This window comes from Megalops cyprinoides, chromosome 5, assembly GCF_013368585.1.
Source record: "Megalops cyprinoides isolate fMegCyp1 chromosome 5, fMegCyp1.pri, whole genome shotgun sequence".
Classification (NCBI taxonomy): domain Eukaryota; kingdom Metazoa; phylum Chordata; class Actinopteri; order Elopiformes; family Megalopidae; genus Megalops; species Megalops cyprinoides.
In genome coordinates this window covers 17,323,904-17,349,052 of record NC_050587.1, presented here as the reverse complement: position 1 = coordinate 17,349,052, position 25,149 = coordinate 17,323,904, and the positions used below count along the sequence as shown (strand labels likewise).

The following is a 25,149-nucleotide window of genomic DNA, read 5'->3' as shown; positions in this document are numbered from 1 at the left end:
CCAATTATCCAAAGTGTTTATTTTTAATCCAACTTATGTTGTGTTTACTGGTGATTACACTCATTGCGAGATCAGTCCCCACCCCCGGAATACGAGTACTCGAGTACTTGCTCGTTTTCTCTGTCGAGTACTCGAGCTGTCAATATCACCAAAATGCACATCCCTAGTATGAAACAAAAAGCATGCTTGTAAGGGCGGTCGAGTGTCTCTCTTTTCTTTGGAAATAGCTCATAGTGTTCAGACTCTATTTTCTCCTTCGTGCACACTGTTGCATTCTTTTCAGAGTTTTCCGTTTTAATTAAATGGATATACATTACTGTATGGCAGGTTTGTGAATTGTTTGAACTGTTTGTCTGGTGTATTCTTTTGTGTTTGAAGCATTTTGTAAAGAGGACAGTTATAATTTTTCAGGAGTTTACATCCATCTTTTTAGAACTGAGAAGCAGACCATTTGCATTTAAGGACATTTAAGGATAGTTCTGTTCAGCCTAGTCATACCAAATTCTGTATTTAAAACGGCATCATTTCAAGGCTTCAGTATTAATCACTGTCAGATTATCCAGAAAAAGTGAAATATATGGTTAGCCAGTGAAGCTTTGTGTTATGTTCTCTCATGGAACATTTTGAAATATTACAGCTATGTTTTGCCTACTGGTTTCCAGGTAGTTAGAATGTAACCATATAACCATGAGCAGAATGTGTCTTTGGTCCCCATTCTATCCTATTCAGTTTATGGACAAGACATCTGTTGAGCTTTGTGTGTGTGAAAAGACAAACTGCTTTTACCTGCTTACTTTCCAACAGTGCGGACCCTTTGTCTCTGGACTCAGCACAGTTCGTCTTTTATTTAAATTGTATTTATGTATGTGAAAATGTGATTGGTACATGCCCAAACGCCTGTTACCATTATCAACGCAGCTCATAACCCTACGCTGTTTGGACTGTTGGTCAGATATCCCTGTGACCATTCCAAACTCAGGTCACCACCATGTGCTGTTTGGAGAGGGGAAAAAATGAGAAGTGAGGAAAATATCAGACTGGCTGTAAATAAAATACTACACGGCAGGATTTTTGTAAGCAATCAGGGTACACACACACACAATCAATACAAACACTCCCTCTCTCCCATGCCTTTTCCATTCCCCTCTCAGCGATCAACATTTAATTCATTACTTTGTAGAATGGTTTTGGTAATGTTTTGCTCCTTAATTATGGAATTATTTCTTTGCCATACCCCAAGTTTTCAGTCACCTATAAATATTTGTCAACTTTTCCAAAGCTGTTTGCACTGGGAAAGCTCAGTATTGACAGCAAGAGAAATGATTCAATGACGTTAAGCAAGGATATTTACATTCAGAGTAACGGAGAAGGGTTACCTAATCTAAATAGTCTATGAAACTGTAAAATTACTCAAATTAATTTGTTACAGAAACTGATCCTTTAACTACATGTCTTAAACTTATATGCTTGTTAATTGTACAACATGAGCAATAGATTAGGGAAGTTGCAAACCCTAGAGCATTTAAAGTTGATCCTTTAAAGCAGCAATATTTAAGTTTGATTAAAACTGTGTTTTTCAGGGTGGCATTCCTCATGTCTGTCATGCTTGGTGCAGTGGATTTCTTTAAGCTGGACTTGTCCCTAATGGCAAAACTGCACTGAACCTTTAGAGGGCAGTGTGCACACACACTTCACTCCCAGCTGAGTCTAGCCACTCAGAATAACAGTATTTTATGTCCCAATGCACCACTGTATTGTTGTAATGTCAGGTGAATGAAATTTTCAACATGAAAGCAGTCATGAAAGAATATTGAGTCACAAAAAGACTTTTATACTTGCAGTGCTGTACGCTCTGCTAGCCCTAGCGGATAATCACATTAACATGGCCATTATCAAAGCCTGTTTAAGTGTTTTCTTTACAAAATGTGATGAGATTATCCAAGCAACATTAAATTTCTGAATATTTTTTATTGAGAAATGTACTTTTTTATTTGAATATCAACACTGACAAAATCTAGCATACTTTTAGCGAAATTGACTGACATTTACTAGGAAGCCAGACTTTCCCAGCTTTTGTGTTGTTCTGCAAATATCCATCTGTGCCGCGACTACATTTTAATGGTCTGATGACAGCCACTTTCAGTTTCCATGCTATTAAGGGGGTGATTTAAAGGCTTACTGTCGCGTTGCTCATTTTTGATGAAATTGAAGCTTATCCTATGAACCTGCAGCAGTCATGTGTGGTGTACATTCTAAGGTACAGACAGACAAGTTGTCCAAAATCAGGTCAGCTCAGTTGTCATCTTTTCATTAAGGCTGTAATTTTTCTTTCTAGGGAACAAACATTAAAATGATTTTCATGAGTATTACTTTCAACCCAAGCATCTAAGAGCTGTCTGCACTGAAAGGATACATGAACAAATAAAAATACTGCATTGTCTAAGTCTTTTCTTTTTACATAAAGAACCTGTGATGAAATGAGTGATGTCAATTGAAAGAGGTGAGTGTGAGTCACCTCTGTTCAAGTTTCAAGACAATTGTTCCTTTGCCCCTAGAAAAACTGGGCTGGTGTATTAAGTCTGATCTGGCCCATCTTATTCAACAATGAATAGAGGGCTTTTGAAAGAATGCTTTGTAACCTGTTGGTTAATGACCATAAAGCCGAACAACTGCGGTTAGACTCCTTAGGTCATTTAACCCACCTGAATGGAATTAGACAATGTGGTAGGACTAAGGCACCTTGAATAAAGTGGCAGTAAATTATACAAAGGTATAACAACAAATAGATAAAGTTGTCAGGGTAAGTAAATGCTGTTGTGTGAAAAAGATACAAATGTAGTAATATTTAGGCCTTGCGCCAAATGGTAACTAATGCCTTCCTTTGCGTGCCTCTCTGCTGGGGCGAGCCTGCCATTAGAGTTCACAAAGGTCTACCCCTAACCCTAACTCAGAGGTCACAGGTGTGAGTTCATCTTAGTGAGCCCTGAGACGTGTCTCCACATTACTTGAGTTCTTCTGATAAGGTGCTGAGTCTGGAGGTTGAAGCAGGAGTGTATTTTAAACATATTGAGTAAATGATCACACATTGAAGAGTACAGCAAACTTACAACAAAGTACAGCACATTTGTCCGCATATTGATGGAATAGGTTATATTTAATGCTAGCTAAAACACTATGTGACAGTGTGTATGAAAACTGATGGATGGACACTAAGTGAATAAATAATTATGGATTATTGATTTTCTGTTGGTTTGTGATTTTACTGTCAAGTCCTGACTAAAGTAGAATATAGTTCTAGAGGAAAAAAGGAAGAAAAGGACATTTTCCTCCTTCCACATATACAGGGCTGTTGAATATGTGAGAATGGTTTAAAGGTTATCACTTTAGCAATGCCATTCGTGCCTGTGCGCAGTTAACGGCCTACAGTGTGACAGAGCACTGTTGTGGTGTGGAGGGGATAGGGATAATTAGTCTATTAAAGGTAACGAAGGGGCTTGTGGGATTGAGAGGTGCTGTGCGTCCAGCTCGGAGACGCGTCTGAAAGGAGATAACCACACCACGGAGAGCCTTTAGTTAAAGCACTCTGCTTGGCGCGTCAGCGGAGGGAGCCTCATCAGTATGCGCCAGCAGTCTGGGAGTGTAACTCCTGTGATGTTTGGAAGCAGTCATTTAGCTGCCACTAATCCCCGGGACTCATTTGTGCCGAGACCCTCCTTTATCTTGTCATTACCTGAGCTTCGTGACACGAGCTCATCAACCCCACTGCGCTCGGATCTCCCTCCCACTCTCCACTCCCCCGATCCCCCCACGGCCTCCTGTATCCATGGCAATGGGGCCGGCGGCCTTAACTAGCCATTTAATCCTCCCGATGTAAAAAATCGACCTGTCAGCGGACACAAATCTGCTATCTCGGGAAAAGGGGCTGCTCCGGCCTGATCCAGCACGTCCCGGTTTAAGCTTGTGCAGGAGCCGGGGCTGCTGAGGCGCTGCTGCTCTGATCCACTTGCTGCCTTCTCCATGCCTGACGGGCCCATCCACCCTCGAAAATGGTCTGCCGTCCCTCACACTACCTCCCCCTGTTTAAACTTATTTACTACCTGGGTTTTAAAATCAGAAATTCCAGCAAAAGACTTGAGGAAAAATATTTGAATTTTTTTGAGATGATGGTACGCATTTCATTTTATTTTATGCATTTGTTCTTTTGGTGGACACTCTTTTCCAGGGAGACTTACAAGGCTGTCATGGTGAGAAACATTAGGTGTAAAGCCCAGGAGTAAGAATGACTAGGAACAGAACAGCCGGAAGCACAGTGAATGCGTATCAAGTTAATAATAGCTGTTAAAATATAAGCATACATCGGTAATTGTCTTATCACACATATAGTGCCAAATGGTTCTTAAAAGCAATACACATACATTGCGCTAATCTGCACATGAAGTGTAAAAAATGATCTGTACATTATTTTATAGGATAGTATTCACAAGGTGTCAGCCAGTGATACATGATTACAATGTTAACATGCATCGTAACACCACAGCAGTAGTGAGTAATAGTGATCCAAAAGAGTTTCATTACACTAGGTGAGATTTAACTCCTGGGAACTAAATTGCAGTCCGAAAAGGAGCGTTTTTAGTCAGTAAGAAATGCGCAAATGAGGTTTTGAAAGCTGTCTTTCAATCCATCGTATCTGGGTTAACCAAGTCCTCGAGACCTAAAGATGATACAAGATGAACGCTTTATGTGTGTCCATGAACAGAAACAGTATTATTCTGTAGTGTGTCGGTGATGGTGCTTAAAATAGACTGCGATTATGTTCGCCTCAGACAGGGATCCAGCACTGTGCTCCCAAATCAGCCGAAGGGTAGACCGCTGCCCTCCTCTCATCCAGCCCCGTGTTCTCCATGAATAAGTCGATGGGAGTGCACGGTGCAGCGCAGGGGTTAGTCAGTCAATGGCCCTCTCAGTGTAGCCCTGGAGGGTCCCTTTGTTCAGTGCACATTGATGGCTGTGTAGCATCGATACACTGTGAAGCACACAGTAGCACTGGATCAGCATGCTCCAACAAGTGATGCTGTTCCTACACGGCCGACTGCATATTTTCACATGTTCTGTTTTGTTGTTTAACACTTATCATGATGGAGGGTGTAACTAGCCTGGCTTGCTTAGAGCTCTTCTGTTGAATGTGTACCTGAGTATGTATCCTGTTCAGATCCTTTTAGTCATTTTCTGCTTTGTAGTTTTGGTGTTTTCAGTACTGAGAAATATGAAAATGCTTCTGGTTGCAAATAAAGGGTAACATTTCACTATCGGGCCACGTTATGTTACAGTATCCTTAGAATAAAACATATTAGTCATTTGAGAAGAATTGCACATTTGAATTTGCTACAAATCTATGACAAGTTTGTATGTGGAGCGCTGTTTAAACATTTGTTGTGTCTGTTTGCCTTTCCCACAGGACAAAGGAAAAGACAGGGTATCAAAGTTTGACACCTTGCGTCATTCCATCGCTGGCATCATCCGCTCCCCAAAGTCAGTCCTTGGATCTTCTTCGGTAAGTACCTGCATCTCCGTAAATCACCGGCATAATGTCAAGCCTTTGGCACTGTCCATTAGCGGCTGGATAATCTCAGTCTATGAGGACATTAAATTCCTCCTTCAAATCAAACCGCATTAAGGGTGGACCAAACAAGCCTCTGGATGTTTTAACGACCCTTAAAGATGACAAAGGATTTTTCCCATTTACCTCAGGTCTTAATTCAATTAAGGCCTGTACTCTAAAAATGTACAGATTTGCCTGTTTAGTACTGAAGCATATTAGTGTTTTCTTATCAGAAAGCTCTGCAGATGGAAAAAAAAAACTGCCATGGAAACAATATCGCCAAAGCTACGCATTAACTGACTGTCGATAAGAAATTCAATGCGTGGGAAGCCCTTAGTGTTTTATGGGAAATGGGAGAATGTCCGAGGTGGTCTGTATTCAGTGTAAACAGCTGCATAAACAGTGTGTTCTTCCTTTACGCTGTGTATACGGAGAAACTTTGCATTTCTATGGATATTCGTTCACCGGAATGAATCTGACATTCTTCGTCTATTGAGCCACAGGGGACACCACTTGTCCCAGAAACAATACAGTCTGCTCAAACAAGTCCTTATTGCCAGAAGTCAGCCACTTTAAAAAAAAAAACCTGCTGTCAAGTGTAGGGATAAAGTAAAAGCCAGAACGTATTTGAGTTTTGCTGGTGTTTGCATGTTAGTTTGTTGTTTCCTCCCAGGTCAATTCATATAGTGTTTGAGTAAAAAAAAAAAGGTATTTGCAAGAAACAGCAAAGATAGAAAAGCTGTTATTTTGTGTAAGTTGGTGACGATGCTGACATAGATGATCATGCTAATTAGACATGGGCATTAACACGACAGCAGATAAAAACTTGGCCAACATAACAGTAGGTTAATGGGGTTTGCGGCAGGTAACAGTTGTGGTGACAATGCGCTTAAGCTCTAAACTCAGTGGAACTGTCTGTACTTTCTGCTATTCCGAATAATGTGAAAATAATGGTAGCAATTATTCAACAGGATGTTGAATGGGCCAAACATCAATTTAAACCTTAGAGATTACATTTGCAATGTATTTTCCGTGCCGTGTAAAAACAGTGCATTAATACATAATATCATCTATCAAGTGTTTTTTTTTTCTTTAACTGAGTAGGATAATGGCTTAGGCTTTTTGAAATGTACATTGTATGAAATTGTTTAACTGAGTTGAATAATTGCATGCAATCATCCAGAGGATCCAAGGTGACGTTGATGCCATGAGTGTTATATTCACTTGATGGGTTCCTTTTACTTGAAAGCCTGTATGTAAAGCACAGCATTAATGTACAGTGTACATAGATTTACCCAGAGAACAGTCAAAGGGACATGTAAAGGTACAATCCAGAATGTGGAGAGCAACCAAATATAATAAAATTACATGTATATACATATGTTAGTGAGCACATACTCACTGAGATGAAGTGGACACAGCAGTAGTACCCAAGAGACATGAAATGGTGCAAAGACCATGAAAATGGCTGTATATGCAGAAGTAGGTGTGCAGTGCGTTTTGTCTTAAGTCTCCTTCAGGCGATGTGCAGCTCCTTTCTCCTCAATGAAACATACTCATATATTTGGTTATGAATCTTTTATAAAAGGCAGTAGAACAAAATTAATGGTGTTATATATTCAGTGCATAAACGTATTCATAATGTTGTAACTGTCTACCTCATAAAAAATGCATGAAATAGACTTGGTAGGCAATACACATTTCTTTTGAAAGATTGTGAGGTGCAGGATTTAATAATGTGCCAATGAAAAGTGTATAAGACAATCAGTTTTGTTTTGTGTTTTATTGAAGCCTCTTTGAAGCCTTGTAAAAGCAACAGAGTGTGGCAACGCACACACGAAAAGAATTTGGATTTTTCTTGGTCTTTGTTGGACAGTTCTGTTTCTTTGTTGAATCAAGACGGACAACATAACCTCCAGTTACCTTAATCTACAAAATAAACAACCTCAAGCTTTCCCTCTTCATTTTCCAGTCTGCACAGATTGTGTGCCTTCAGTGTTTCAAACTGACTAAGACAGAAGTCAACATTCTTTATGCAGTTTGAAAAATTCAGCGTTTTAAGAATGGCAAGATCCTATTTGGCCCCTGCTGAAATTGCTGCTGATTGTAATTGATTGATTGTAACTTTTTATCTCTTGATTCCCATTAAGTTGAAGACGGTGTCTCGGACTGTGCTGTTTTCCAGTTCTTTGATGTGATACCAACTAGTGAAAAGCCCCTTGGAGAGCAGGAGTGGTACCATGGAGCCATCCCCAGGATAGAGGCCCAGGAGCTGCTGAAGCAGCAGGGTGACTTCCTGGTTCGAGAGAGCCACGGCAAGCCGGGAGAGTACGTCCTGTCCGTTTTCTCCGATGGACAACGACGGCACTTTATCATCCAGTTTGCAGATGTAAGTACTGCTCATGTAGGGTGAGTCAGGACCTGAACTTGCAAAACCAGGCTCAGATGTGAAGAGAAGAGCTTCAACTCAAAATGGCACATATAGATAATAGGCATAGCTAAGCTAGCAATCTAGTTAATGCAGCTTGCATAACTAGCCAGCCTGCCAAGCTTAAGTACGATTGAGGCTTTGCTATAAATGCTTCCTTACTCTTCTTGAGAGGAGCATTCCCTGATTCTTGCATGATTTTTTTTTTCTGGTTCTAGTTGGATCTACTCATTTAGCAAGGCTTTTATCATGCTTTCATTGCTCTTTAAAAAAAATCCCTCATGAAATATTTTTAGTTTATTTCTTGCTATGCGCTGTCGTACATGGATGTTCTTCAGTTGTGAGATGGCATGCTATGCATGGAAACTTGGATTCTAATCGGGTTACCTTTAGAAATTCTTCACCACTGTCTTCCCCTACCTTTCTTTTTAATTTCCACAGAATCAATATCGATTTGAAGGCACTGGATTCCCAACCATTCCTCAGCTTATTGAACACCATTACACTACAAAGCAAGTCATTACCAAGAAGTCGGGGGTCGTCCTGTTAAACCCGGTTGTCAAGGTAAAGCACGATCATATTCACTGTAATTGACATGTCTGCGGGCTATCTCCCTCCACTACCGAACTGTGATTAATTTAGCCATCTATGCACAATGCAGGTTCCATTCCATTCGACGCGCACTGCCATCTTCCCTGTTGTCCTTAACCTTTCGGTATCATGTGTAATTGTACTGGAATTAGCCCATTTTCTGTTATCTACACCCTCTCAAGCAGCGCTTTGTCTTTCATTACTGTGACAGTCGACGTGGAATGCAATTCGATTTAAGCTGGCCCTGAATTTTGTAGTTACCCCATCAGCTTACTGTATTCTACATTACACGTTATTATTTATTTTTTTCCTTTGAGGGGCATTGCTTCAGCACAGATTGCAGTTCACCCGTATGCACGGATGGCTGGAAAATATGGAGAACAATGGTGCATAACACTATTGGGTGTTTGTCTTCCTCTTGAAATATTATAGTCAGGTTAGCCAATCTCAGATGTGTGTAGAGTAGTAATTGCCAGTTATCCTTGCTGACATTCCAGCTTTGAAGTACATTTTTAATGCTTCATTTCTCTGTCACATTTGCCCTTGGTACTTATCATATTGTCACACACAAACACAGCAAAGTTCAGGTTCCTGGCAAAGTTCCCCCAACTCTCAAAACTTATGAGCAACGAAAACTTTTTTTCCTCTAAAGCTATGATGAATATTAAACAGGCCTTATGTTTATTCACTTGCCATTTATTTAAATGTCCACAGTTCATTAACATTATTATGTTGTTGTTATCGTTAAGCATTATTACATTATTACAGTCAAGTTTTGGTACAAACTTGACATATGTGTGGGGAATTTTGGGAAAGCAGGTTGTTTCACTGAATGTTTAGGCGTAGTACATGGTTGTGTGAATGTAATACCATAACGAAGTTTGATCGTTAGCTTTGATCAGTTTTAAACGTCTCATGGATGTAGACGTGCAGATAGATAGACAGACTAGTAACCGTTTTATCTTTTCAAAAATGATAAATCTGTATTCTTGGTGCATAGCTGATGGGAACAAATTCAGTTCCCAAAAACAGTATCAAATATTTAAAAATCTTTGTCACAATGTGTCTTTTATATAGTATATATCATTGAATGTCTATATTATCCACAGAATAACTGAAAATGTGCAGGTTGATGCATTTTCTTACTTGATAAGTTGACTTTTCATTGCATTACATTATTGGCATTTAGCAGATGCTCTTATCCAGAGTGACTTACACCAGGTACAGTTTTTTTACACTGTTATCCATTTATACAGCTGGATATTTACTGAGGCAATTGTGGGTTAAGTACCATGCCCAAGAGTACAGCAGTGCCCCGGCTGGAATTGAACCGGCAACGGTTATGGTTTCGGTTACAAGTCCTGCTCCTTAACCACTATGCTACGCTGCCCCACACAAGTTTTCACAACTTAGTATTACAGCTGACTTCCAAATTTAGTCTGGGTAACCTGTTAACATGCAAGAGACACTGAAATGAGTAATAGGCTAACATAAAAGTTTGACCAGACCAGACGCAGCATGCCTACTGTACATCCTACTTGTTCTGTGTGCATTTGATTACCCTGTCAAGATGTAAAAATATAAAAGCAAGCTTGAATATAGGTGAGGAAAAGAGTGGATATTTTGCCATCTGACCCCTTGTGGCAGTGAAGCACCTTTTATGACCAGACCTACTGCATTGATTGACATTGACATCAGCCTTTGGGTAATTGACTTAAATTGATGTTCTAGCTTTCATGTTAACCGAGGAAAAGCTGTCAAGAAAGGAATGAATAATGTCACACATTCAAATGTTTTGCAGTCTACAGTTGGCAGATCTCTCAAAGTCAGGCAATCTGCATTCTGCTTTTTAATATCATCCTTGGTCAAAGATACGTGGGCTATACTGTACAGCAGTGCTGTCCTCACTTAAACTGCATGTCATCTGACAGAAGCATTAAAATCTGTCTAGAATTTGCGCAGAAACTGTTCAAGTTTAAGATATTGTCTCTGGCTGTAAAGCTTACTCAGATTTGTTAGTCACCGTGAGCTGTCATACAGGTAGAGGTACCAGGAATTTCTCTTGTCATAAGTTTTGAGATTACTGAAGGAAAATATACTCATGGTTTTAGGATAATTACTGTAGCGTTAGTCAGAATGTCTCAGAACTACATGTTAGGAAATACCTTTAAAAGGAAGACCTGTAAAATTGGCATACCTGAAGACAAGTCTTTTTAATTACATCTCCCATAAATTTCAGTCCAGTTTTTTCAAGCGGCAGTTAGGTCTAAGTATGGCAGCACAGTAGAACTGTATGCTATTTAATGCCAACACATATGACATCTTCGGTTGCAGAGTATATAACGTGCATTTTCTGGGTCATGTCCTTGTCATTTACTGCTTGCAGCTATCGTTCTTTTTAGAGTGTGAGATTGTATGGTTCTAACTGTAATAGTTTGTCACTATTACAGTGTCTCTCTCTCTCTCACACACACACACACACACACACACACACACACGGTCTATCTTCTATCTGTATCAATCCAGGGTTTATGTCTAAATATATATATACATACATACATGCATACATACATATGCAGTATGTATATATAACAAGTTTTGGTTAAAGAGAAAAAACTTGTCCTATATATAAAAATGTCCTATAACAAATATTCATAGGTTAATCATAGATTAGGACTCGAATCCTCATTTGACTTGATGGTATTTTACATAATTGTTTTATAATTGTTAATGTCGTTATCAGTGCTTTGTTAATGGCCATTGCCATTAGCACTGTATTAGACCTAAAGAAACTCAAAAGGCTAAGTGCTTTTAAATGGTTTTCTGAAAAGCATTTGGCCACTTCCTGGTGAAGTGGTGACACTTGGCTGGTGGGCCCCTCATTTAATGAGGAATGTGATTTGGGTGCCATCACCATTTAATGATGCAAAGGATTGGCCCCTCAGACACTGTCATTGTAGACATCAGTTTCTACACCTTACAGTCATGGGGCCATTTTTTATCTGATACAAAGTGGTTGGCAACAACTCTTTTTTTTTTTTTTTTCCCCCAAATGTACATTCACTGCTTCAGAGCTGCTGGGAGAATGCTTTTAACTAAATGTACGCATGCCTTAAAGTACTTCTCCCCTTAACGTTCATTTAACATTTAATTTGCTCTGTCGATGTGTTTTGGAAAGCAAATGTACTTTTTGTGAATCTGGTAGGTCATTCATTTAGAGCTGGCATAAAGAGGTTAGTTTCCTTTCGGTTAGTGATTTCCTCTGGTCTGGGAGCATTCTCCTTTTCATGTTCTGTTGTTCAGGGTGTTTTTTTTCCCCAATGAGAGAAACAGCTCTTTTTTAACATAGGTCTCGTTTGCTTTTTCTCTTGCTTGATACCCCAGGATACTGTTTCTATTTGGTTTACACAGAATGACCAATTATGTTTTTTTCTAGAAAGTATAATACAATGTTTTTTCCAACACCTTTATTAAAGGTACTCGAAATCCTTGCCAGATGAACATTGCTTTTTTTTCCCCCCACAATCCTGTCACCAGATCAATCCATTTGGCAGCAAAACACAGTCTCTACGTGATTCAACCAGGCAAATTAATTAAAATGGTCATTTTCCAGCAGATTTCACTCTGTGTGTGCTATCGGTTCCATTTTGTCAGCGCTTGAATGGAGTGCGGCCACAGTTTCATTAGCTCAACCAAGAAGAAATTCTGGGGCTATTGAAATGTTCAAAGACCCCACTGTGATGAAAAATACTCTCTCCGGATCGGAAAGGGGAGAGAAGATAAATATCTTATTTAAGGTGCCATGAATTAGAATTGCACAACATTATGTGGCGGGAGCAGGGGTATTTCTCCTGTTCTGAGCTGCCAGGTGGAAACTAAAGTTTTATTAAAATCTCAGAATGAAAAAGGCAATTCCGGCATACGGTGTCGGTCCCCGCAGTTTCTATTGTGCTGAATCTGAATCCGCCTTGCTTCACAGAAGCGTTGGAGCTGGATCTGTGTTGAAGTCTAAAATAACCTGCCATATATTATTTGAATTTCATTTAAATTAGATCACATCCTATAGAGGCTGGGAGGAGTCATGTGACTGTGGCCAAATCTTACAACAGCTCCGGTGTCAGTACACTGTGTTCCTCGACCTCGCCGTTATTATCATTCTGTTGTTAGGGAAGGATAGCAGTTTGTCATGTTATCTCACATGATAAATAAAAGGATTCATGGTCACTTTTACAGATTGTACAGTGAAGAGGTTATTATTTGTTTTTATTGGGGAAAAAAAAATTCTCCAGGTTTTATACCACATTTCCTTGAAAGTACCGTCATATTGATGCTGTGCCTGCTTCGTACAATAGGTAGTAATTCCTGAAAGAATGATCTGTGGAATGTGAAGAAAACAATTTTATTTAGTCATTGCGTCTTGACAAAAGTCTGTGCTGTGGATTAAAATGATCTGCAATCTGCAGAGTTCAGAAATTCAATGATGATGGAAGAATGCAAAAGCTGGAATGCAGTTACGATTTCATTGCAGTTTCAGCCTCCTTTTTTACAGGGGGAGGCTGAAATGTATGTTGGTAAGTCTAGTGTTGTTATATGCACAGTAACACAGCAAAACAGGATGATATCTTAATTTGAGGCAGCACACTACAAAATGTGCCATATTTAACACAAGTGTCAGATATTTAATACTGTGTGGGTAATAAGCACGAGGAACCAGCAGAATCATAAGGTGCAGTGCTTTACAAACAGGGATTTGGGGTCAGTTTTCAAATGCAATGCCACGACTATCTGTAGCAAAAACAGAAAATATTGAACTGAAGTCAAATGAAGACGAGGTGAAATGTTTTTGAGCAGTATAGAGTATCAGCAAATGTGCCCATAGTGTAGCTCATCATTGCTTCCTTCAAGTGAAGTCTCTTGTATGCATGACACAGGCTAACAGGCTGAGCAATACCCATGTGGAAAGAATAAGAATCACTATTACCTGAGGCTTCAATTTGAATAACAAATTATTGATTAACATTCTGTCAGTCTCTGAGTGAGAGTGGTGGAGGGACAGCGTCTCACATACTGAGTATGAACAATGCTGAGCCAAGGGAATGTTCTGACAGAACAGCTGAAGGATTATGGGAGCACTGTGTAAGTATACCTTACATGATGTCTTTATGTGTGTCAGAAAAAGCTGTCAAAAAGTAAAACTGCTAGATGCAGAAAAATGAGTAATGCGAACCAGAGGGCTGCATACGAAGACATTTTGTGGTACATTAGGACTTTGGTCTCATCTGCAAGTTTTCTGTCTGTAAATTAGTAAGGATGCAGCAATTCATCAATGCATGAATAATCTTTTTTCGTTGATTTCTAAGTGGAACCAATTTTCAGAGCTCTTAAGTGCATTTTGAGAATCAAAATGAATATTGCATTGCACATGTGTCAGCGTAGGTGGAAAATTTAAATATGTGCAACAAATGTATGCATGCATATGCCTTTACATTTTATGTGTATGTGGTGCTTGTGTGTAATATTTATGTATTCGTACTCTGCAAAAGGAAACAATTGTGGAAATATTGTGGAAAAAATTATCCATATGCAAAAGGTTTAGCAATGGGTTTTCTTACAACTTGCAACCACCAGTAGCTCAGATATTACTACAGCTGCACAGGCTCAGACTGTCAGGATGCAGTTTCCAAACCAACAGTCATTTCCAGTCCCATAAAGCGACTCAATTTACCATGTACAATACGTAAAATGAGCCCAGGTTGTGACTATTACAAACAATCTCACTGCATTCTGCAGTATGTTGTGGACCTGCTGAGCATCCCAACTTGCATATATCTCACATCAAGTTTAGAAGATTGCTTATCTTGTATCTGAACATGCTCGTTTCAGCTTCAGTGTAATAATATAGCCTAACAATCTAAGCCAATATGGAAGCACAGAGAAAGTAAGAAGTTCTTGAGAGGGTTGAGCTGGGTCAGAAGGTGACAGTTTAAAACTGATTAGTGTTTGTGAATTTCTTGGTTGACATCTGTTGTATTTGAATGCCGATGTGAATGATTAAACCTTGGTCCACAAATGATCATCCCGTTAGACCCCTGCTTGCTGATGCTACTATTTGTTTCACACTTGAAGGGCACATTTTTAATTTGCAGATGGTTTGTGTATGTGATTACTGTTTGGCTGAGCACATGGATAATTACAGCCCGTGATGAGCTGTGCACTGTAAACATGAAGCTTCTCCTGCATTTACTGTGTCATTATTTTAAAAAGGAAATATTTTAATATGTTGGAACACACATGGAATTATGTAATATTTTCCCCCTGATGGCTGACATCTGGTCTTACGTTTTCATTCTGTTGAATCACTTATGATTATTATTAATTATCAGGAACAATGATATGTAGAAGGGAAGGTTAATTTCAAGACTCGGATGATAAAGGTGGCTTTTGCATGAAACGGTTTCAGTGACCAGTCTGCTATCTGCCTTCATTCCTTCGCCTGTCATTAAACTGTCATGTATTTGGTTCAGACTCATTTTTCTTTAATTAAAATCTGGATTCTGTGAGGGAGCAGTTGGTGGTGTTTGTTTCCTTTTCCTTCTTTTGCATTCCACCTTCCTCTGGGGCTTCTCCCTATGTTATTATTCAGGCCAGAAAGTAAAATGGTAAGGCAAGGATTAGGCCCGGTAACACTGAGTGTTGAGACAAATTGAAATTGCAGAGGAGGGAATGTTAGATGGCTGAATGATGCGAGTAAATGAACCCTGTGTACCCCAGGCATGCATACTTGATCACACGAAAGCATTATTTGATTTAAAAAAAAAAAGCGTGCCCTTGATTTGCTCATTCAATTAAGGTAATTTTCATCTGAAAGGCCAGCAACATACAGGCAAATAAAACACACCGTTTTAATTGAAATAATTTCGCATTTGACACACTCACCCTTGTGTGTGCGTGCATCCGTGGATGGGAGGAATTCTGTCCTTTAAAATATTGATCATATGTATATTAGACTAGCAAGATCTTACTAAACGGATACATTCACGACCGCCAAAATATTTCAGATATTCACATAAAACACCACATTTGCAGGGCAGTGAAACAGCAAGAACTTAGAACAGTTCATTTTTATCACCACCCTATGCTTTTTGACGTTTTATTTGAACCCAACTTTTAATTTTAAATGGTTACCACTAGTATTGACAGAGCCTTTTTTCACAGAAGAAAGTGCCTGATCTCAAAGCCTTGTGTTGGAATGCAAGCTGAGGGACTTGTCTTTAAGTGCATTAAGTATATTTTGAATTTTGTCAGAAATACGGAAATGTACATTTGTGAATAATTACAACTGAGTACTCCTGCTTTACACACATTCATTACGTGAAAGGTTTGTAAATATGGCACCATTCATAAATTGTTGATGGTCTCTGATTGAGTAGCAGAGGTTTTTCAGCAGAAGCTTTCCACATAATAATTTGCTTCAGTGCTATAAATAGTTCCCTGCCTCTTTCAAAGTGCCAGGCAAGGAGATGTCTTTAGATTAGTTGTCAGCTATCCTTCCACAAGGAATTGGATTGGATAAGTGGATATCACCTAAAATGGAGCACAAGATGCCAGTTTCAAGGATTTATTTGTGTGCAGACCACCTACGGTGCATTACAGGTTACAATTGAGTGAGAATTTAAACATAAAATGCCAATTATGTTGAAATACAGAGGGAAATTATGCAGTACCCTGGTGCGTGTGGATTTCAAAGTGCATTTAGCACAGTTATTCATAACAAAAAATGGATAGTTACATATTTAATTGCTGTATTGTACCATGGAAATTGTCATATTTGTCAATGAAAGGTGATATTATTTTTTTTCCTTATATTTATATTTATATTTTTCATGTTTCACAGCAGTATTCTTAACTAAATTGCTTGTGTCTCTGCTGAAAACAAGTTTGCCAGCTAAACAATCTAAATCAGATAAAGTGATTGGAAACATGCATTTTAGTGTGTGATTACTTTTGTCATTAAAGAATTGTCACATTACAAGGCATTATGGGGTGTATTTCAGAAAATGAATTGTCTGAGAACTGCATTTAATGACAAAATCCATAAAATAAATATTGATTTCATTTTCCTGTGTGCATACAAGTTTTTGTAACATAACATGGCCTTGGATGATAGGTAATTATAGCCGGTCAATTGAAACTAGTGGTCAATTAGCATCTCATTTCACTCTGGGAATTACTAATTTTATTGGAACAAAAACCAACATACACAGGAAGCTTGAAGAGAAGATGAATTATGTACTCCAGAAATGATATCAAGTGAAATGAAATGACATGACAGTGTTTTATTGTTTATTTATGTAGCAGGTGCATTTATCCAATAAAACATACAATGTTAACAATTTTTCGTCATACACATTGTGCATTATATTTATTCAGCTCTTGTTTTTATTGAGGAATCAAGGTAAAGTTCTTTGCACGGTGTCCTACCCAGCACTTTAACCATTACACTATGCACCTCTTATGTTGATTTCTGCTACAGTTAATATAACAACCTCCCCTGTGCTAGCACTAATCATTAGATTAAATCAATCAGCGTACAATTGCAAATCAGTGTAGCAGTATTATAAAATGACCTAGAGGATGGCGTGTATGTCACTCTCCAAGGACAGTCATGCGGATGTAGTGATAAGTGTAAGTTGTATGACAGAGATTTGTACTGCATTTTAAGTGGTACTAGTTGAATTCCAGCACTGGGGATGGGTCATAGTAATTGTCCACACTTAAAATGGGGCCACCTGGAACCCTTATGTTTCTAGTTCATGGAGGTACCAGGATATATTTAAATGATGGCATCAAAGCCTGTTCGCATCCTCATCAGGACTCTTAAGAGTGAAAGCCGCTGTGCTGTTTGAAAGACAGGATCTTGTTTTGTCTAACCCCATATGGATTATGCCAAGCACATTCATCAGAAACGTGAGGTCCTTTTCTATAGTTTCTGGAAAAACACACCGCGTGCTTCCCTAGCAATCTGACTTCATTAAGCTCTCCAATTCATTAAGCATGTGACCAGCTGAGCAAGTTGTGCCTTCTATTTCAGGCTACGTCTAGGTCTCATGCACAGTGTTATACAGGAAATTGGTTGAAAGAACCATATGGGACATTTCCTGTGGTGTGATTTGATTGTGGCCACTGGCAAATGAATCATGGGAATAGTTGGTCTTCAGATCCTTCCAAACTAAGCAGCTTTGCACACTATTTGGTTCCAAACTGGTTACTGCTTCCTGTCAGAGCAGTCCCCCCCCAGTATGTCAGTTATCTGAACTAAAATGCAGTTGTTTTCTGAATGTAATTTTGTTTCTTGTTTTTTTTCCCAGGATAAGAAATGGATTCTCAATCATGAGGATGTTATACTTGGAGATTTACTGGGCAAAGTAAGTACTGCCAAAGTATAATGAGATTGAATAAGAAAATCAAAGTTGTTTAAAAGCAAATGTTAAAAGCATTTTTAAAAGCAAGTTAGTTTGCAGTGTGAAGTGAAGCACCATAAATGCAGCATTAAAGCATAAATGCAACAGTGTTTCAGGTCTGTAAATTTTTTTCTATTGATGTTTTTCCAAAGATTTTAACGTAAAAGACCCAATGTGTAAATATCTAGCTATCATTGCTTTTACATTTTTTACTTTTTGTTTTTATGGGTTTGGTCAGTTCTTTATTCTGCATGAATTTGCGTGCAATTGTTCTATTATTTTAACAAATCTAAACTGTGCCAGTAACATTATGCTTAAATTATAGACGTCTTTGAACTTAAGCAAGGACCTTCACTATTGTTATTTTGCAATTGCTTCAAGGGTAATTTCGGGGAAGTTGTCAAGGGAACTCTTCGAGACAAAACTCCAGTGGCAGTGAAAACCTGTAAAGAAGACCTTCCACAAGAGCTGAAGATCAAGTTCCTTTCAGAAGCCAGGTGGGTTTCTTTTTATATTCACTGCTTAATTTTGTATGGGTATACCAGACCCACGCCAGGGGGAATGGGTTACATAAAAATAGCAGGTGACTGCCGACTCCCAAAAATGATGGATGTTTCTGATAACCGGTGGAACCGTGTCTGGAAGCGAACAGATTCAGATCCATAAATGGATGATTGGACACGCAGCTCTAACTCCAGCAACTCTTCGTCATCTGTGTCTGGGCTGTCACCGGCGTTGTCACTGATGCTGTTTTGAATGAGCGACTTGTTTGTAGCAGCTGTTTTAATACATTTGGCATGGGGCTCGTTGTCAATACGCCCCTGGAAGTGCTGCAGAAATGAACCCCCTTAGCAAATGGTATTCATGGCAGGATAAAAGGTGTAAACTTTATTTCACAGCAGCAGCTGAACAGCTGCTGACTCTGGCTCTGTGGAGGGAAAACAGCGCTAGGTTTATAAGCACTTCCACAGCAAAAGGAAATCCACAGAAATGAGTCATGAGAACTTTGGCTATGTTGTTTACCGAAGGATGTATCAAACCACCCCGACACCATGTAACCCAGTTTAGATGTGTAGATATTGGAATCAGTGACCTTAAATTTGGGATTACTGCAAATAAAATAGCTTTACATTTTCTAGAAACAGGGAATTATATGCAGCAGATTGGTAAGATGGCGTGTTATAATGATCCACTATGATCCACTGTACGTGCGACAGTACTCTATAGGGGTCTTTCTGTGCCCTCCCCATGTCTGTACAGGGTTGGTAGCAACCCAAAAAAAACATCAAGTGAAAAAGGACTAGTATTTTGAAATAAATAAATCAATTAAAATGGAGTGTAGTTTTCATATTAGGAGTCTCTTTTACATATTAACGTCAATACTAATATGTCGTATTTTAATATGTGAGTTTCTAAAGAAGCATTACAATTCTAACAGATTTTGAAAGAGGTCAGTTGGCACCTGAATTGCAGTTGCATCAGTCACAGAAATGGATCTGTTATGGAATGGGCCATGGGAGTCAATGGGTCCAATTATAACGCTGTGTGGTAGAAGCCATTAAAGGTAACCAGGTGCAACCTATGGTGCAAACAGTATTTCCTCAGGAAATTCCCTTATTCCAAGATGGTAACCCCAACATATACACTGCTTGAATATACATTCAGGAGTGGTTTCATAAACACCAGGATGAACCTGAACACCTTCCATGGCCTCCCCAGTCACCAGATCTGAATATCAGTGGACTTGTTTGTGGAGCAGAGTTCTACCTCCTTCACCTCTCAAAGAAATGGAAGGTTTGCATTTGAAGAACAGTCCAATATCCCAACAGTTCAAAACTTGTATAACAGCACTCCAAGAAGGGTTGAAGCTGTTCTGAAGGCAAAGTGCAGCCCAACACCATATTAGTGAATAAATATTCATATATTGTTGGGAGCGTGTGTGTGTTTGTGTGTGTTTGTGTGTTTTTGTGTGTGTGTGTGTGTGTGTGTGTGTGTGTGTGTGTGTGTGATTGAGAGAGAGAGAGGTTTTTGGACATGGTCAGTTGAGAAATCATAATCATTTATTCTTTGAAAAATCCCCTTTGAGTTGTGACCTGGCAAACATCAACTGAAACAGAAGTACTGACCTTGACTTGAAAAATAACCCCAATTTTATTTCTACCATCATGTGTAGCACCTCATTCGACCCATGATGACTTTTGGTTTCAGGCCCCCCAACCTTTCAGTAATACCCTCTGTAATGGGAAATTCTACATTTGTGCCAAGTTGAGGACAGGATAGCTCAGGAGGTAGCCCTACTAAATCTTCTGTATCAGGATCAAGAAAAGAAATTTGGTACCCACTAATTTATGATTTGTTTGATGTTGTCATTTGTTATTTATATTTGTTAAATATATTGCAGGTATTTACTTTGCTGAATTTAAAGTACTGTGCTCACATATTGCTCGCAAAACTTGCATTTTCCTCAAGTTTTGGGGGTTAAGAGAAGCGATGTATTTACTGTGAAGCTGCATTTACTGTGAGAATTATTTATGCTGTGATGTCAAGTTTGTAAAACTCTCATATGAAGAAAACAGAAAACTAACTTTAACAAAGTTTAAGTTCTTAAGGGATTCTTTGCAAATGAAGACCGTTACAAGAGTGATAAAAACTCTTCTCTAAATTCCTTCTGAGGCTAGCTGTTAAGGGTGTGGTTCTATTGTTTTTGATTGTTCTGAATTTGAGATTAATGTATTACATTTATTTGTGTACTAATATACAGTCTATTGTACTTTTGTGCAAACAAGGCAAAACCTCGTGTTAACTTGGAAATAGGATCATATGCTTCTATTTTCTATAACAGTAATACAAACAAGATAAAACCTTTTTTGCAAAATATCCCCAAAACATCTTGCTTATGTTTTCTAAAGCAAGCCAGGCTTTTTGCTGATAACTTGTTCCATGTAAGATTAGACTGCCCTCTAAAGAGCCCCTGTTCTCTGCTAAGAGCATATTAATTGACCCCATGAACTTCCTGTTTTGAAAAGCAAGGGCTTCATTTAAGCTGAATATCTGTGGTTCCTCCAATAGATTAAGTCTTTATTTCCACAGACAGGGATGTGTTCAGCAAATGTTTAGCAAGTGGAGTTAAATTTAGCTGTATTCTGAGAGATGGAGGTCACACAAGCTTTTCCTCATGATAACACTATGGGACCTATTCATATTCTGTTCCATCTGTTTTGCAATTGAACAGCAAAGTAAAATGTTACTGGATTTGTACATTTGCAAAATAAATCTGCCTTGAATTTGTTTCCTGTAGGGATATTCTTTTCAAAATGGAATTGACCATCATAGTCCATTATATTATGTATGACTTCCTATTATGAAGGCTGTATTAATATGAATTAATACATGTATTCATATGAAATCTCTTCACAGAATCCTTAAACAATATGATCACCCAAATATTGTGAAGTTGATAGGTGTCTGCACACAAAGACAGCCTATATACATCGTGATGGAGCTTGTGCCGGGTAAGTAAATTCTTACTGCATATTTTCTTTCTCTCTCTTATTCTCTGCCTCTCACATGTACCCCCTCCCTCCCTCTTTCTCTCATCTCTCTCTTGCTCTCTCTGTCTATCTCTATATCTCTCTCTCCTTGCTCAGTCTCCCAAAACAGGTGGGACTCTTAGCTCTTTTTGCAATATCAGTTTTATTAGGCTGAGGTTTGCAATGACAGTTATTAATAAATGAAAAAGCACTGGATCAAATTGTGTCTGGCATATCAGTAGGTTCTGTTGCATAGGCATATGGCTGATGGATGTAATAGTAATATATGTAAAAGGGAAAATACTAGGCTGTCAAGCTGACATTCCGGATTGTATAAAGTTTTTATCAGTAAAGCAGTGGTACATGGAAGAATCGACTAGCACAGCGAGATGTGGTTTTAATAACCTGAGAGGAAAGAGTTAAATGTGTGTTGCACACCAAAGAAAAACATACATCTAATCCATCCTAACAATAATTTAGAAAAATTAAAAAGTTCTCAAACTGGTTTACAGAACTAACAGTAAAGAAGTAAGGACATCTCAAGGATATCTCCACACTGAAGATTTAATTTGTATTTCCCGGCCATCATTTGTCTCTAGCCTGGCTTGTTCTTGAATCATTTAGCACACAGAATGTCAAGCACAGGGCAGGAAAAACCATCTGCCGGCATTGAATGTTTGCTTTTGATATGTAATTGTGTTTTAGTGTGTAATGCTGTTTTGCTTGGAATTTAATTTAGGACAATAAATAAAAAATGGTACTTGTTTTTTTCCAAAATGGAAGCAGTGATCTCATTCCTCTCACAGACAGCAGCTGTCTATGTTGTGTCTGTGTCTAGTCTTCCTTACGGTAGCTCTCTATGAAATGGGTAAACTGAGCAGAAGGGCCTCTTGCTGTCATCAACCTCACCCGCTTTTATGGGCTGACAAAGGAAAGACTGCCGAAAGAAGCACTCTTTTAACATGGAAATCATCATCATCTCGCACAGTCTATCAGACACAAACACGTTGGCCAAGGCAGGCATATCGAATTGAATTAGCTCACCTAGTCCACATAATGAGTCTGGTCCCGCGAGGCTAGATGCTGTCTGTCAGGTGCCGTTGTGCCCACAGACGCAAGATGCACAAATTTAATTTTCAGTTTTGGAATGTGTAACCCAAGAGATTTTATTAGTTTTGCTTTTCAAGTATAATTGTCGGTTTTGTGTATGGGTTGTAAATGTCATAGTGCTTTTTTCCACTCAAAGCCGGCTAAACAAATTGTTGAGATTTGTCTTTGAAGTTATTTCTCCTGAGTTTGCTGTTAGCTACATTGAAACAGATACCAAAGCTTGTATACATTTAATTCAGTTTTCTTGTAGGAAGTGAAGGTCCTCATTAGATTGGGCATTCATGTGCATGTGCACTTTTCTTTCCTTCTAGGAGGGGACTTCTTGTCTTTCTTAAGGAAGAAAAAGGAAGACCTGAAAACTAAACAGCTGGTTAAATTTGCTTTAGATGCTGCTGCAGGAATGGCATACCTCGAGCTAAAGAACTGCATCCACAGGTAAGAGGATTTAACATAAAGTAACAGCATTTAACAATTAACAGTCATTTTGCATCTGTGCTCTGTAACACTCAAACCACTCACTTGACATGCAGGGAATGGGTTTTCAGGTAGACGTGGATCTAAATAAAACATTCCTGCTGATTGTTGGTGAGAATGGTTGCTGTTTACTGAGTTGCATTTCTTGTTTTTGAAGATTGATTGTTTTATTAGTTAACATTACACTGCCTAAAACCCCCCATCGTTTTTCTACTGGCCCCCACTGGTGAGGGTATAACTCACAGCTGCCTAAGAGGAATCTCATTACCATTAAGAACTTGCAGTGCAACAGTAAAGAGCATTAAGTGCATTCTGAAAAAATAATTGAACAAATAAATGAAAATGAGCAGTAACACCTGATTATGTTGTGTATAATGATGTGCGCGATTGCAGCTTTTACAAGCATATGTGAAAGGTGAAGGCCTTTTTAAACAAGATTTGCTGTACCTAGTAGTGACTGAATGTATGTCTTGTAAAACTATACCAGTCACTAATGTGATCACTGAAGTAGTCAGAACGTTATGTATTTCATATGTATTGACACCTGTTATCAGAAGTATAATCATTAATATTAATGTTGAACAGTTTACATGCCTAGATATCCAAAAAGGGGAGACTTTGCCAAGTACCATATAGTGACTTAATGCTGTTGCTGTTTATTCCATAATCATAATCAACAGTAGCAGTAGCAACTATCACTATTGAGGTAGTGACAATCATAGTTCAATGTAGACTATAAAAGGTACTGTCATACATGTGTGTGTGTGTGTGTTTTCTAATACAAAACTTGTACAGTGTTGTATTAGAGTTTAAAATTTGTGAAACCAAACAGTGAGGTCCAATGTGGTCTAACTGGACACCACTAGCATAGAAAAACAATGTGAAAAACCTCAAAACAACTTAGCACGGTTATGGAAAATGCAATTTCCAATTTGTGAAGAAGCAGGTCATTTGTGGCTGTTTCCCCTTAATAGTTATGTTGTCTGAGCAAAACATAAGCATGTTTTTTATTATTATTATTTTATCATTTTAGACAGGGAACAGTAAGAGCACTCCAACAGTGCTAAGTGGAGCAAACGGCATAGATGAGATGTCCGTTGTTTTTCCAGGTATATAGTTGGATCTGTCACAAAACGTATCATGTTAAATCTGCTTGCTAGCTACAGTGTGCACCACCTCCAAAATAACTAAGCAACGCTGTGAATGTGTTTTTTTGTTACGCTGCAGTAGGGCAATTTATTTAAACTGAGTAACTTTAAGTCTTGCAGTGACTCACCGTATGAGGGATACCTGTAGATGTTCCACTTGTGTTGGGCTGTCATAACTGAGGACTTGGTAGGTTGTTTTCTCAGATAGGTTTGTCCATCTGCTATTTTGAAATTTATCTCAACAACTGAAATACTCAAATTCAGATTAATGTTTTTTCTTATTTATTTGTTACCAATGCACCAGCTAGATTTATCAGTATCCTCCCTCCTATATCACTGCCGTAACATATGATTTATCTCATATCAAATAGCTGCAATCCAGCTTTCCATCATTTAATAAAACACAATGCCTGAATGTATTTAAACTTAGAAAGAACCTCGTGTTCAACATATACCCCAATACACAGTGCTCAGAAGACATGTTTATTGATGGGACTGATTGTGCCAAGTTTGAAAAGCAGAGCATGATCCTTTGGCTGTAAACGTCTAATTAGTTTCCCTCTTTAGAAGGCACTCACTGCACAGTTACTGTGGACTAATTTGCTCCTCCTTTTAATGATTATAATGCACGGTTTGTTTGGGTTGCCTCTGCAAATGCAAAATGAGAATAAACATAGTTGCATGCTTTTTTAAATAATCTGTAAAATGTTGGCTCTCCTCAGTTAGTAAGGGAAGAATGAATCAAAGGGTATGGTATCAAATAATTAGAAAAATTGCTAGTACCCATTTTTCCCACTATTGTTATAAC

The 25,149-nt window shown here is 38.6% G+C and overlaps 1 protein-coding gene across 2 annotated transcripts in view; it reads left to right on the top strand.

Annotated features, from left to right (window-relative positions):
* The window catches only part of fer (fer (fps/fes related) tyrosine kinase), an 82,260-nt gene that overhangs the window by 36,323 nt on the left and 20,788 nt on the right, over positions 1-25,149 (top strand). For both annotated transcript variants that reach the window (XM_036528609.1, XM_036528608.1), the window contains 7 exons: positions 5,456-5,551; positions 7,785-7,988; positions 8,469-8,591; positions 17,987-18,043; positions 18,461-18,576; positions 21,497-21,591; positions 23,031-23,154. In XM_036528609.1, the coding sequence (XP_036384502.1) occupies positions 5,456-5,551; positions 7,785-7,988; positions 8,469-8,591; positions 17,987-18,043; positions 18,461-18,576; positions 21,497-21,591; positions 23,031-23,154 (815 nt within the window). The remainder of the gene's footprint in view (positions 1-5,455; positions 5,552-7,784; positions 7,989-8,468; positions 8,592-17,986; positions 18,044-18,460; positions 18,577-21,496; positions 21,592-23,030; positions 23,155-25,149) is intronic.